Source organism: Populus trichocarpa, chromosome 1, assembly GCF_000002775.5.
Source record: "Populus trichocarpa isolate Nisqually-1 chromosome 1, P.trichocarpa_v4.1, whole genome shotgun sequence".
In the NCBI taxonomy this organism is placed as follows: Eukaryota; Viridiplantae; Streptophyta; class Magnoliopsida; order Malpighiales; family Salicaceae; genus Populus; species Populus trichocarpa.
Window position 1 is genome coordinate 11,372,147 of NC_037285.2, and position 15,760 is coordinate 11,387,906.

The window sequence follows — 15,760 nt, forward strand, 5'->3', positions numbered from 1 at the left end:
AGACAAGTGAAGTAGACTCACGAGTAACAAGAGCAAGCGCTAAGGAACACCCACTAATCTTGAGAAAGAATCATGGCGGAAAAACACCGTTAATTAATTGGTTTAAATTACAATCAGATATTCCCTCAGATCACGATCAGAAGATTTGTTTTTCTGTCTAATTTTGATAAAATAAAAAGAGCATGAAATGCACAAGGAACGAAGGTATTGTGCGTCTTATTTAACGATTATTGGAGCTAGAAGGAGGTGTTTGAGCATGAGAAATTAGGGATGATAGTGCATGTTTTTGCTTATAGATTTCTGGTATTTCTCTTCGGCGAACTCCTCCTGACCTTTATGACAGTTAATTTAGATAATATTTGGAAAGAAAAACAATACAAATTTTATAAAGACAAAATTACCTTTCATGCGAGCCTTCATCCAGATAACAGAGCTAGACCTTCATTGAGGCAGATAGAATTATCATCCCAGTGGGAAACGGGAACTAGCTAGGAAGTGAAAAATCAGTGAAAAAAGAAAAACGGTTTGCGTTTCCAGTTGTTATCAACTGCCTTTTTTCTCATTTTGCCAGCTTAATTAGCACGAAAACAAAAACGTGTCACTAACTTAATTACTTATATTACAAGATAGAAATCATGATAGGTTCGGTAATTAAACACATTATAAAATAACAAGACAAGAATGTGATTGTAGAGACACCTTCAGTTACAGTAGTCATCATTACATCCGCCCATTTCCCTTAATGCTTTCTTACGCTAGCTATCACCATTAAGATCAAGAAATTTAAAAAAAAATTGTTAATGGTTAACTCAATTGGTCAGGTCTTAAGTTTGCTTTCTAATAGTCACAAGTTCGAGTCCTTTTAGGGTCACTGGAGACTTACACGGTCGTTAACTTCAGGGCTCGTGGAATTAGTCGATGTGCATGCAAGCTGAGTCGGACACCCATATTAATAAAAAAAAAAATTAAGAAAAAAAACTAAAGAGTGTAGGAAATCATCGTTCACCTAAGCATATTATATTGAATTACAATAGTAACCTATAATATTTCATTCTTTTTTCCTTTCAATTATTGATTTTTTTATTGTCAATTTAATAATTGGATTGCTTGTTTGTTGGTATTTTGAGTTGATAATTTATTTTAATTTATCTTTTATATGGTTATCACAATATTTAAAAAAATTCTAACATCAAATTAGTGCTTGATTTCATACAAAAAAAAATGATTTTGTTATTTTGAAAAAATTTAAAACCAAGGGAGCAAGATTGAAAAACATACAAAAGAGCTACTTTTATATATATATATATATAACAAAATGTGCTTTCAAGTCTAGTCCTTCATCTTTTATGTTTTCTTTAGTTATTGATTTTTTTTTCATTTTAATTTCATCATTCTATGTTGTATTGATTAAGATTTTTTATTAATAATTTGTTTTGATATGCTTTTAAGTATTCATCATTGTATCAAATAATTTCTCGACATTGAATGGGTGATTGATTTAATTTGTAAAATAGCACCACCCACAATGATTTTAGACAAATGCAATGTAATGAACAATAAAAAATGATATTTTTTGTTATATTGTATGATGATGATGATGATTATTATTATTATTATTGTATTATTATTATACAATACAACTAAAAATATCATCTTTTACTGGTCATTTGTCTATATATATATATATATATATATATATATATATTATTAATGAAATTGTAAAAACTTAAGACTAGATTGGGCTTTCCACGACTTCTTTTAAGGTTGAGATGATTGGGCTTGAACATGAGCGTTTATTTTTAGGCTTGGTTTTTCCTGTATAACTAGTTCTCTATCAAAATAGAAGACCCTCACATGCTTAAGTCAGTAAATATAAGGTTATAAATAACGTGAGAGAGAGAGAGAGAGAATGAAGAACATAGGGAGTGTATGATTATTTGGTATTGTTGGATAAACTATTCAAAATTTATTTAATGGTTTCAATCTCTTTATATATAGTGATCCGAGGTATTTATAGACCTCATTCATGTCAGCTGACCTTATGAAGAGTGGAGTAATGATGAAAAATAATTGTTTTTCACTGTTGATAACTTGAAAAGTTGAGTAATTTGTTGTTGTGTCTCCCTGTGTCATTGGTTGAAAGGTTAATGTTTGTTATTAGTTGTGGTGCCTTGTTGTGTCATTAATGGAGGGGTTAGTAAAAATGTACCTTTTAAGATAACTTGTGGGTGAGAAATAATCATTGCTAGGAAAGGTAGCGCTATATTGACAACTCATATGTAAGCATTAGTTAGTCCAACATTGTATCAAATTTATCAAAGGTCACAATTCTACCTTGAGATGTGTGCTAATGTTTGAGCAGTTATTGTACTGATAAATATGGTTACACAGCATACGAGCTTAGTATTTTCTCCCTTATTCCTTTCTTTTCCCCTTCTTTTCTATCATGTTATTTGGTCAAATAAATTAGGATACTGAATTAGAGAACTGCACTGGAATGAGGGACTGAAATGGAGAAGAAGAAAAAATATCTAGCATATGAGGCACGCTTGCTGCCTTTGGGCAGCGTACGTGGCTTGCCTTTAGATTCAATGATGACTTTTTTTAATGTTGTTGAATTTATCTTGTCAAGATCTTTTTGATATTGCTATGTTGATCGGAGTTTTAATGTGTCTCTGGTGCCTCGTTCTTTCTTTCTTTCGCTTCGAAATGTGAGCCCGTTCTTCTTTTTCTTCTTTAAAAAACACTAAGGCCCCGTTTGTTTGCTGGAAAGTATTTCCTTTTAGAAAGTGAATTCTGAGGAAAGTAAATTCCGGGAAAATGAATTCCGGGAAAGTATTTTTCGATGTTTGGTAGTGTAATGGAAAATAAGTTGGAAAACACTTTCTAGTGTTTGGTTATGTCATGGAAAATGAGCTGGAAAATAACTTATTAATGTTTTATTTTTCTCAAGTTTATTAAAATAATGAGGAACCATCTTACAAATTAAAAAGTTGAATGAGAATGAAATTGAAAAAAAATATAATTTCATAAATTATCTCAAATAACATAAATAATAATCAAAATAATAGAGATCAAATCTAAAAAATTAAAAAAAATGAAAGGTGAAGAAATTAAAATAATAATAATTAACATTTCATAAATTATTTCAAATAAAATAAGTAACAATCAAAAGAATGAGGACCAAATTTGATAGATAAAAAATTTCAATAAAAAAATGATAAGGAAAAAGCAAATAGCAATTATAAAAATAAGAACCAAAATTAATATAAAAATTAAATTTTAAGAGATGGAATTGAAAAATAAATATTCAAAACAAATTATATATAGCAATCAAAAGTTTGAGGGTCAAATTTGATATAATCAGCAAATAATGATATTTTTAATTTTTTCACAACTTCCGGAAAGTGTTTTCCGCCCAAATTTTCCAGGAAAACACTTTCCTGAAAACCAAGCCAAATTTTCCTTTGACTGGAAAGTGTTTTCCATTGACCAACTTTTCTAATGGCAAACAAACACAGGAAAGTTTGGAAAGTGGTTTCCCGGAAACCACTTTCCGAAAAACAAACACAGCTAAAAGGGAAAACACTTTCCTGGAAACCAAACCAAATTTTTCTTTTACGGGAAAGTGTTTTCCGTTGACCGGAAAGTGTTTTCCGTTGACCAACTTTCCTAATAAAAAACAAACACAGGAAAGTTTGGAAAGTGGTTTCCCGGAAAATGAATTCCGGGAAACAAACATGGCCTAAAAGGATGTGATTAAAGTACTATAGCCACACTCAGAAGACACTATTAATTATAATAGTTTTTTTTTGTTTTTTAATTTTACCCTTCAACAACCCAATCTTTTTATTTATCTAATTTTTTTTTCAATTTTATCCTTTAATATTAGATTGTTTTGGGAATTGTGCTTTATAATTTTTGTTTTAATTTTTTTTTTTATGTTGAGTTATGTACTGATCTCATGGATTTAACTTCCTTTGCTCCTCGATTTCAACCTTCAACATTAGATATATTGGAGGTGGGGCTTTATTTTTTTTAATTTTTCTATGAATTTATCTCGATGTCATAACACAGGTCACGAGTTTAACAAGTTAACCAGGGGTTGACTTGAGTTGTTTTTTTAATTAATTTTTTTAATTGATTTTTTTTTCCAATTTCATGCTTCCACATTAGATTGTTTGGAAATTGAACTTTGCAATTTGTTTTTATTTTTTTCTTAAGGGTTGTCCTAATCTCGTTACCAGAGTCGCGGGTTTGACAAGTTAACCCAAATTGACTTTGTTTATTATTTAGGTCATTATTAATTGAATATTTTTTAATTGGGCTTCATGATTATTATTTTTTGCTTTTTATGAAGTTATCCCAATCTCATGACCCGGGTTGCAGGTTTGACAAGTTGACCCAAATTGACTCAATCTTTTTTGTTTTAAATCTCATCCTCCAACAACTCATAAGTAATAATAACTCTTTTTTTTTTAAAGAGTATAATTTATTAAGCATCACTTGTTAACACATTACATAAGAAATAACTGGATGTAGGAAAAAAAAACCATTGCGGAAAACTGACATTACTTGTCACACTAATAAGTCTTAAACTCGTGACTTGGGTCATAAGATCAAGATAACCTTCTAAAAAGGAAATAAAAAAGAAATACGAAACTTAATTTCCAACCAACTCAATGTTAAAGTTAAATTGAAAAATAATCGATTAGAAAAGGCTGTCTAAAAAATAATTCGAGTAAATCCGAGTTAATCTGTTAAATTCATGATCTGATTATGAGATTATGATAAATTCAAAGAAAGCAAATAAAAAAGAATTACGACTCCCCACTTCCAACAAATCTAATTTGAAGGTTAAAATCGAGAAAGAAAAACTAAACCCGTGAGACCAGTATAAATAAAAAAAATAATAAAATATAATTCTTAAAATAACTTAATATAAAGCAATAAAATTAAAAAAATATATATTTTGATGAATAGTATCTCAATAGCATGACCTCAATGATTTAGCCTTCCTATGTAGTATCTTGTTAATTAATTTTCTTCAATACAGGATAGGAAAAAAAAGAACAAAAAGAAGAAGAGAGAGAATCAATTGTTGCATGAAATAAAAAGCACTAGAATAATTAGCTATTTTTTGCTTTCTATCTCTTTTTTTTCTCCTCACATAAGTACTAGAAAGTATTATATTTATTTAATTCAATAAGTAAAGCTAGTATTTATTGTTTTTTAATTTGATTTTTTTTATTAATATGAGTGTCCGGCCAGCTTGCGCGCACCTCGACTAATCTCACGGGCTTTGAAGTTAATAACCATGTAAGCCTTCATTGATCATTAAATTTCATCTAACTTTTTTATTCTACGAAATTGGTATTTTTAGATGAGCTTATATATTAATCGATATTAAATCTTTATCTAAATAATTTTAAAAGTACATCAGTTCAACTGCATTCAAATAATTTTTAATAGTTTTTTAGATACTAATTTCAAGATTTAAAACTAAAAAAACAAAAAAAGTATATCTGATAGTTCTTATGTATGTGCCGGAGCCTCCTCAGGAGGGGGCAAGGAAAGAAGTGAAACCTCCACAATGGAGGAGAAGTACCAAGTGGAACCTCCTAACCGGAAAAAAAAAAAAAAAAAAGAGTTTCGGTTACAAATCATGAAGTGCTGATGACCCATTTACTGACACTTGATGAGGATTCAATAGCTAGTTCCTAGCAGGAGGCACCCACCTTTCGACTACGCAATCTGCAGCCGTTGAAAAATAGAAAGACCAAATTTAAATATGGGTCCATTTACGATTTGACTTAAGAATTTATTAAAAGTTATTTTTCAACTATGAAACATCAACACATTTAAAATTAATTGCAGGTAAATAGAAAATTTACATAAAAGAATTCCTGAGTTAATAAACTTTTATAAACTAATATAAAAAAACAAACTCTTATAAACTCATATTACCTCAATTCCATGTTGGGAAATTACACGAGTTTCTGTATCTTATACAGTGAGACTTGAAAAGTTAAAATTAGACCTTTAGGATCGTAAATCTTTGAGAGGTTATAAATAATGTAAACTTTAGATTTCAATCATACTTAGCTCGGCTTGGCTCGGGCTTGTATTTAGATTAATTATAAAATAATTTTTTAACCTAGATGAATAATTTTTTACCAACTCATCATGGTTTAATCTGTCTGATTTGTATTGTTTTTATCTTTGTTTAATAAAAAAATCAAGTTATTTAATTTCAATAAACATCTTTTTTTTTTTTTTGTTAAGGTAATACATGAGCAAACCTTTCTTCTATCAAAAACCCTAAGCCGCCTTCTCACTCCCTTCTGTTTTCTGGTCTTTTTACGGTCCATGATCTATTCTATAGCTCTATCTTATTGTCATAAGTTATTAAAAATTCGTGAAATTAATTAAGATTTACATAATTTAGTTTAAATATTTATATTAATAAATAAAAATAAAAATGCAATGCCGACTTGCTTCCTACGGTAAAAGGTTGTAATAAATATCCGGGACAGTACAAATGGTGATCCTGTGTGGTGACAGCAGCAACGTACAGAATGAAACGCAGAGTACGACACGAGCAACTGTATCAAAAATAATAATACTAACAAATTATTGCATTACCTACTTCAACACATAGTGCGTGTCTCGTACTCCCATCCCAAAAATATATATCTCGTCGACAGAAAGACAGATTTATAAAACAATGTAAAATTAAAAGAATATTTTGAAAATAAAATAATTTATATTTTTGAAGTGGGAGTTTCATTTACATAATGAATATGTGCGTAAATCTTGAGCTAAATAATACAATAACATCACTGCTGCCACTACATTTCCTAACATTGGTAAAATGGATACATCAGCGAGTGACTAACACGCGGCATGTTGCATCTCAAATTGGCATGACCTGAGATGAAGGTAACGAGTTAGGTTAGCTAGACACAAGCTTAGGGGTTTAAGCTCTTAATAACATAATAATTATTAAATTAAATTAAATAATTAACTGAAAAACCAACCATGGTTAAGAAAACCAATAAGTTGGAGTCCACTGTTCTCTGTTCCTCGTGTTATCACTCATCAGTACTCACATAATGAGTGAGAGGAAATAATTTTGAGAGAATCAAATGCTTTTTATAGAGACATCATCCCAATTGTAGTCTCATATCTGAAGGGAAAAAAAAAAATTCTCAAAACAAAAATCTTTCAGTGGAAACTGCAAAAGCAAGGCCAAATAAGGTCTGTTAATCCCATACTTTCTCTCGCAACATATAGAGGGAGAGGAGAAGATCTTTTTGGTTGCTATTAGTATATCTGAAGCTTGAAAGGTAAGTTCTTTTAATCTTCTTCTTCTCTGTCACTAAAGTTACTGTCTTTTCTAGCGTTTTTGCTCTCTCATGTTGCATGCCATTGCCAGCTACTTTCTGTTACATTTACTCACATACCCGTTTGCATGTTTTTGAGTTTTGATGCATGTTCTCTTTATGGGCTCAAAGAGGTCATCTCCAATCTCCCTTGGAAGTTGTGCTCTTCAATTGATGGTTTGGTTTATGCATTCAGAGTGTTCATATAATTTGATCAGTCTTGCTGTCTTGATTTTGATGGATATTTTTGGTATTGGAGATTAGAGGTAATTGTGTTAATACTGGGTGTTAATTTTATCAGATTTTAACATACGGGTACCTATGTTTGTAGTAAATCCAATTTCTCTTCATGTTTTCAGATGTTTTTTTTTTTTGGTCTTTTCTGAGTTTGATCAATCAATGTTGAGTTTTGTTTTTTCTTTTAATTTTTGATATGTTTCCCTGTGCATATAAGTATGCATGTCTTCATTTCGTTGGATTTTTTATTTTTATTTTTGCGAAGCATGGAATCTGTCTTTAAGAGGGCAACAAAAACAATAATAAGAGTGAGTCTTAATTTCTTATTCTGGTGGAGAATATTTTGGGATTGTAATGGGTATATAATCTCTTAGATGTTTAATTCCTTAAGTAGAACATGCTTCAGTAAGGAATTCTAAAGAAGGCAAAAGATTACATTTTCTGGAATAATTGCTATGCATTGTATTTCAATTTTTTTTTATATATATTGCAGTTTTAGTGCTGATTCTATTTCGTTAATAGATTATTATTATTTTTATTTTTGTAGAGTTTGTTTCTGCATAACTTTGAGAAGAACAACACTACTTCATCTGTCCTCGCAATGGTTTCAAGGTCATATTCCAACCTCTTAGATCTTGCTTCTGGTGATGCTCCAATTCCAAGTTTTGGTCGTGAGAGGAAGAGGTTTCCTCGAGTGGCAACTGTTGCTGGAATACTGACTGATCTAGATGATGAAAACAATGTTGGCTCTGATTCCCCCTCTTCTGTCTCTCTAGGACGGATGATTATTGTGGGGAACCAGCTTCCCCTTCGGGCACATCGAAGTCCAGATAGCAGTGGAGGGTGGTGCTTTAGCTGGGATGAGGACTCACTTCTCTTACAACTCAAAGATGGTCTTGGAGAAGGTGTTGAAGTTATCTATGTTGGTTCTCTTAAAGAAGAGATTGAACCTAGTGAGCAAGACGATGTAGCCCAAACATTGCTTGAAACTTTTAAATGTGTCCCGGCATTTATCCCTCCTGACCTTTTTACTAAATTTTATCATGGATTCTGTAAACAACATCTATGGCCTTTATTTCACTACATGCTCCCTCTATCACCGGATCTTGGTGGCCGGTTTGATAGGTCCCTTTGGCAGGCTTATGTTTCCGTGAACAAAATATTTGCAGACAAAGTAAAGGAAGTGATTAGCCCTGAGGATGATTATGTGTGGGTCCATGACTACCATTTGATGGTTTTGCCAACATTTTTGAGGAAGATATTTAATAGGGTGAAGCTTGGGTTCTTTCTTCATAGTCCATTCCCATCATCTGAAATATATAGAACACTTCCTGTAAGGGATGAACTTCTGAGAGCACTTCTGAACTCTGACCTTATTGGTTTTCATACATTTGATTATGCAAGGCATTTCCTCTCTTGTTGCAGTAGAATGCTCGGTCTTTCTTATCAATCCAAGCGAGGTTACATAGGGCTTGAGTATTTTGGTCGGACAGTCAGCATCAAGATTCTCCCTGTTGGGATTCATATTGGTCAGCTCCAATCCGTGCTCAATCTTCCCGAGACAGAATCTAAGGTTGCAGAGCTACATGACCAGTTTAGGGGTCAAGCTGTAATGCTAGGGGTTGATGACATGGACATCTTTAAAGGAATCAGCTTGAAACTTTTGGCAATGGAAGAGTTACTCACACAACATCCTAATAAGAGGGGTGAAGTTGTTTTGGTTCAAATTGCAAACCCAGCAAGAGGCCGAGGAAGGGAAGTACAGGAGGTCCAGTCTGAAACTAAAGCTGCAGTGAGGAGGATCAATGAGGCATTTGGAAGTCCAGGATATACTCCAGTGGTTTTGATTGACAGGCCACTTCAGTTTTATGAGCGCATTGCTTATTATGCAATTGCAGAGTGTTGTCTTGTTACAGCAGTGAGGGATGGGATGAATCTGATACCCTATGAATATATCATATGTCGACAAGGAAATGAGAAGCTGGATGAGACATTAGGACGGGATCCATCAGCCCCAAGAAAGAGCATGCTGGTTCTTTCGGAGTTTATTGGATGCTCCCCATCACTGAGTGGTGCAATCCGAGTAAATCCATGGAATATTGATGCTGTGGCTGAAGCTATGAATTCTGCCCTGGTAGTCCCTGAGCCAGAAAAACAGATGCGACATGAGAAGCACCATAGGTATGTGAGTACGCATGATGTTGCATATTGGGCACGTAGTTTCTTGCAGGATCTTGAAAGGGCATGTAGGGATCATGTGAAGAGGAGGTGCTGGGGATTTGGTTTTGGTTTAGGTTTTCGAGTCATTGCTTTGGATCCAAATTTCAGAAAAATTTCAGTTGAACATATTGTTTCTGCTTATAAGAGGACCAAGAACCGAGTGATTCTTTTGGATTATGATGGTACTATGACGCTGCCAAGTTCAACCAGGACTCCAAACATGGAGACTGTTGGAGTCTTGAACAGCTTGTGTACAGACCCTAAGAATGTTGTTTTCCTTGTTAGTGGGAGAGACAGGGAGACTCTTACCGAATGGTTTTCTTCCTGTGAAAAGCTTGGCATTGCTGCAGAACATGGTTATTTCGTGAGGTACAAATTGCCTTTTCTAACTCCATTTCAATTTGATCTTGATCTCCCCACTTAAAATTGTGATTTTTGACTTGGACCCTTGGTTCATTTAGTGATGTTTGGTTATGTAAAGGAGAAAAAATGGACAATGTGGCTTACATTTTCCACATGTTCAACCAGTGGTAGTCCTTGTTTTGGTGAGAGTGGTGATATCTCAATGTTCTGTGCTATATCCATTGTTATGGAACAACAGCTTGATGGCTTTTGACATTGCTGAAAGTAACAGCACTGTTGTTGTGCTGTGAGTTTCAGCATGGCTAAAATGTAATGTTTATTTACAACTTATCCACATTCTAGAAACCCTCATATAGGACGTTTTAATCCAAGGATAATGCATGAGATATAAAAGATGACATGCATGTTATATTATTCGGCTTAGGTATCTATACCACTCTAGCCGTCCTTGCTATCATAAGTGAGCTTCTGTTAGGACGACAATTCTTAGATTGTGATAGACTGTTAGAAACATCTATCACGACCTAGGAATGAGGTATTTGTGACTGTTTGACTGGAAGATAATGTATATTCTTATTTAGGTCCCTGCTCTCCATTGAATTATTCTGTCTTTAGGTCAACAATGTACATTTGAGGTATCTACTATGATTATTCTAATTTAGAATAATCCATGCAAAAGAAGCCCGGTTCTTTCTTAACTCTCCGATTTGAGCTCAGCTTTTGGCTACAGGACCAATCATGATGCAGAATGGGAAACATGTGTATCCGTACCAGATTTTGATTGGAAACGTATTGCTGAGCCAGTAATGAAACTATACACTGAAACAACTGATGGTTCTGCCATTGAGACGAAAGAGAGTTCACTTGCTTGGAATTACCAGTACGCAGATCCAGATTTTGGTTCGTGCCAGGCAAAGGAGCTTCTAGATCACCTGGAAAGTGTTCTTGTCAATGAGCCAGTTACTGTCAAGAGCGGTCAACACACTGTAGAAGTTAAACCCCAGGTTAGTGCTGCTCTGTTCCTGTATCTATCCTTGTGATTGTTACATTCTATTGATATTTGCTTTTTAATTAGAAAAAAGTTGTATGTTCCTTGGTGCCTAGAAACCTTCGTTTCAGCTTTGCTATTGTATCTCATGTTTTTTACCACTTGACAGGGTGTTAGAAAAGGTCTTGTGGCCGAACGCCTCCTAGATACAATGAAACTGAAGGGAAAGCTTCCTGACTTTGTTCTCTGCGTTGGGGATGACCAGTCTGATGAGGACATGTTTGAGGTGATATTGAGTGCAAGATCTGGCCCCTCTCTTTCCCCAGTTGCTGAAGTGTTTGCATGCACTGTTGGCCGAAAGCCCAGCAAGGCCAAGTACTACTTGGAAGACACTTCTGAGATTTTGAGAATGCTACAAGGTCTTGCCAGTGCTTTGGAGCAGGATGCCAGAAGTGCCCCCCAATCCTCTCAGCAGGTGATTATTGACAGAGAGTAATCATCCCTTCGTCTCCTTGTACTGTGTCTTGTCTAAGTATATATTGAAAATGTTCTATGCTTGAGGATTTCCTCGACCTCTTTGGGGCATTTACGTGGTGTTCAGAACGATGTTTGGAGGTCTAGATCTTGTCTGTCCATTACATGGATAGCTTTTCCGACTTTCGTTGCACAGTAATTGTGATTTTTATCGCGAGTAGATAGATTATGCTAAACGTATAGCTCATTTGTTTTAGTGCCGGTTATGTGATTCTCTCATCTCATGGTCGATTATCAATGCTAGACCATCCCTGATCATGCTTAAGCACGAGCCTGCACAATTTGCAAACAATTTTCTACATACGACCATAAAATTGACGAGTCAGTTTGCTGTTGAAAAGTAAGTTCTGCCGAATTTAATTAACCATCACCAGAACTCCTGGTATGAAACTATTTCTGAATGAGTGCAGAGACACTCCTGCCTCCATTAATGGGAAAATTCCCTTCTCCAACTTTGCAATGAAGTCATGCTTTGACAAAAAATGGTCTTCAGTTGTAAAAAAAGACTCTCCGTAGTTCACAGTGTCAGTTTCAGTTGTTATGTAACTGTGTAATTGTATTTATTACATTTCAATATGGGTTTGCATCCAATCTTAGTAGTGCTCAAGTCATGTCATTTGACAGCAAGGATTATCATTCAGAATTGCTTTAGTAGTGCTCAAGTCACGTCACTTGACAGCAAATTGTCTAGTTTCAGCAAGTGAAAATAATTCAATTTATTATTTTATTTAAAAATATATTAAAGTAATATATATTTTTTATTTTTTAAAATTTATTTTTAATATCAACACATTAAAATAAAATAATCCGAAAAATAAAAAAATAATAACTTAAAACTAAAAACAATTCAAAAACATGGTTGAACTCCAATGCCAAACAGAGTCAGCTCTACTTGAGTTATACAAATATATCAAATATTATATTGTTCTACTTGACGATAATGCTTTTACTAGTATAATAGCTTGATAAGTGATCTATAAAATTCAATGTGATATGACATATAGAGTTCTCATGCGGTTATTTCAGTGTATATATCATCTAACAAACATCTACATATTAGTTTTAAATATTCCTAATATATCAGCTTATAAAAATAGTTGTTTTCTTTCACAAAGGAAAGAATACAGTATGTATCGATATCAACAACTCTAATTAATGTCCAGTCTTAATAAAGCATTGATTAGAAACATTTAGAAATAATGATTTGATGCAATAGAAATCTCATAATTATAACGACTTTATAATTTTTTTTGCAAAGTATTTTTATCTCAATGACTATCTTTACTCTAGATTCATTAATCAAATATTAGATTCATCAATAAAATATTTGATGAATATTAAAGATAAATAAAATTTTTATTATAAATAAATATATATGTTTACATGAGCAAAGTCAATATTACATGTAACCAACTGATTGATTACATGACATATACACTAATAATCTTCCACTTGCACTAAATTCAATCACTCATGTATCAAATATTATATCGCTTTACTTGATGATAATGTTTTTATTGGGACAATAGCTTAGTATGAGGATTTATAAAATTCTTTTTAGTGAGCACTCGCTCTATCTTTACATATTTCTTTATGATTCTTTAATCAAATAGAATTGTTTAAGTATATTTTCAGATCATTGATAAGACCTTGACTCTTTTGCATATGTAATTGTTTCATTGTTACCATAGTACATGACTACTTAATCAACAATGCTAGGAACCATATATAGTTTAGTGATGAATTTTTTTATCCAAACAACTTTTTTGTTCCCTCAAATGTTGAGGTCTATTAAACTTTAGTTGTTGAATCTATTTTGATCTTTTATTTAGAACTCTTCCAATGCAGCACCATTATTTAAAGTAAAATATAACTAGACTAATTTTTTTTATTTTCAATATCTAATTGAAACTAACATATATAAATCAGAACTGCTAGTTTATTTCCTTCATAGATTAGAAAAACATTCTTAATTCTTCTCAAGTATTTAAAAATATTTTTAACTATCTTTAGTGACCTTCACCAAATTAGATTAGTATCTACTTGTTCTGCTAAAAAATATAAGATACATTTGGTCTTATACAAAACATCACATACATTATGGATCTTATATCTAAAATATATGGAATCATTTCCATCATATCTCTTTTGATTTGTGTTTTAAGGAACATATTCTTGAAGATACGTATCATATATGAAATAATTAAGTATCCTCTTTTGAATTTTTTCATGCTAAATTATTTTAGCAGCTTGTCTATGTATATAGATTGAGATAATCCAAACAACCTTTTAGATATATCTATTTAGATCTTTATTTTTAATATATAGGTTATTTCTCTCATATCCTTTATGAAGAAATTCTTGGACAACCAGATCTTTACTAACTAGAGCAAAAAAAATATCATTTCCTACTAGTAATATGTCGTCTTCATGAAAACAACTTTACTCCCACTAACCTTTTTATAAACACAAGACTCGTCTATATTTTTTATGAAATCAAAATGTTTGATTATCTCATCAAAATGAATATTCCAACTCTTTAAAGCTTGTTAAGTCCATAAATAGGTTTTTATAGATTGTATACTTTATTGGCAAATTCTTTAAATTTAAAACTTTTAAATTGTATCACATACATATTTTTTTAAAATATTCTCATTCATAAATACAATTTTGATATCCATTTGTAATTTCTTTTAATCATGATATGTAAATAGCAAGTAAAATTCTTATGAATTTTAACCTCGCTACCAACAATAAAAATAGCATATTTTGTGATAAATACTTTTTCTGAGATATAAGTAAAATTTATATCTTTTTTCTTGGCACGATATATAGTTGCTTTATTTTACTGTCCTTGTAGTAATGCGGGTGTCAGAGAAACACAGGGAACAAGATATAGTTTAGTTCCTTTGCAGAGAAAAAGGGAAAGAGAAAGGGAAGGAGGCGTTTTTGTACTGTCGTGTCTTTGATTGTCCTCTTTAAAGAGTGAGATCTACTTCCTTTTGTTCCTCGGGATCGCCAATAAATTCCTTTTCGTGTTCCACGCTTCTCCACGAGCCCATGGCAACAGTTTTGATGGAGCTGGAACAACAAAATTCTGGGGGCAATGTGTCCTCCTGTCCTCCCTTGAGTGTATATTAGCTCTTTGTATTTGCTTTGAAGATTCAAGCAACACAAGTTGTACTCTCGAGGAAATTTATTTAAAAAACTGAAATCGCAGCTAAGATTATATATAAGTAAGAACAAAATTGAACAAGGAAGGAGTTTGAGCGATTCCAAAGAACAACAATTAATTGTCAATGAAATAGAAGAGAAGAGAAGAGAATGGATCGATGCATGACATAATGTAACGTATTTGTGCTGCTTTGCCTTGTGGTTTTGGGCTTATGGCCTGTTTTTTTTTTTTTTTTTTTAAAGGGTATTTAATTGGATAAAATGAAAGGAACATAACTAATGTGGGCTATATATACTGGATTTGGACCGTGGCAAAGATTAATGTCCACAACATGAAAAATAGAAAGAAAATATCATATAGTTCACGTAATTACCCATTTTATGCTGCTAGCTAGCCCTTGGAACTTACATTAAAGTTATAAATCTGGTTTATACTAGGTTAGACTTAAAATCTATCAAAGTTTACCAACAAAATAAAAATAACAAATCTAATAGCAGCAGATCAGATGACGTACAGAGGATAAGATCCGTACGTGTATATATTATTTTTAAATCCATTTAGCGTCTTATGATAGGAGTTTGCCTTGAATGGGTGTTTCCATGCCTCGAACCCCGCTTCCTTAGGAGGAAAAATCATTATGGTCCCTCAAACTCTGACACTTGGTCAAATCAAACCCTTTACATCATTTTGGTTCAATTGAGCCCTCTGAAATATTACCATTAGTCGACTCTTATAAGGGATTATATATGAATGGTCGCATATGTAAGAAAAAATTAAAAAAAAATTGTATATTAATTGAAGTTAAACATAATAATTTATTACAATTAGACAGGTGGTTTATTAGGAAACTAGTAATAA

The 15,760-nt window shown here is 32.5% G+C and overlaps 1 protein-coding gene across 2 annotated transcripts; it reads left to right on the plus strand.

The window, feature by feature from the left end:
- Positions 1-7,085: 7,085 nt before the first annotated feature.
- LOC18094142 (alpha,alpha-trehalose-phosphate synthase [UDP-forming] 5) lies at positions 7,086-11,923 on the plus strand. 2 transcript variants are annotated; one of them, XM_006368314.3, is made up of 4 exons: positions 7,086-7,349; positions 8,170-10,211; positions 10,936-11,209; positions 11,363-11,923. In XM_006368314.3, exons 2-4 carry the CDS (start codon positions 8,224-8,226, stop codon positions 11,687-11,689), a joined length of 2,589 nt encoding a protein of 862 aa, XP_006368376.1. In that variant the 5' UTR covers positions 7,086-7,349; positions 8,170-8,223; the 3' UTR covers positions 11,690-11,923. The 2 variants fall into 2 exon arrangements, with proteins under 2 accessions (XP_006368376.1, XP_052312202.1); XM_052456242.1 differs by lacking the exon at positions 7,086-7,349 and adding an exon at positions 7,486-7,651 and having other exon boundaries at positions 8,172-10,211.
- The last annotated feature ends 3,837 nt before the right edge of the window (positions 11,924-15,760 follow it).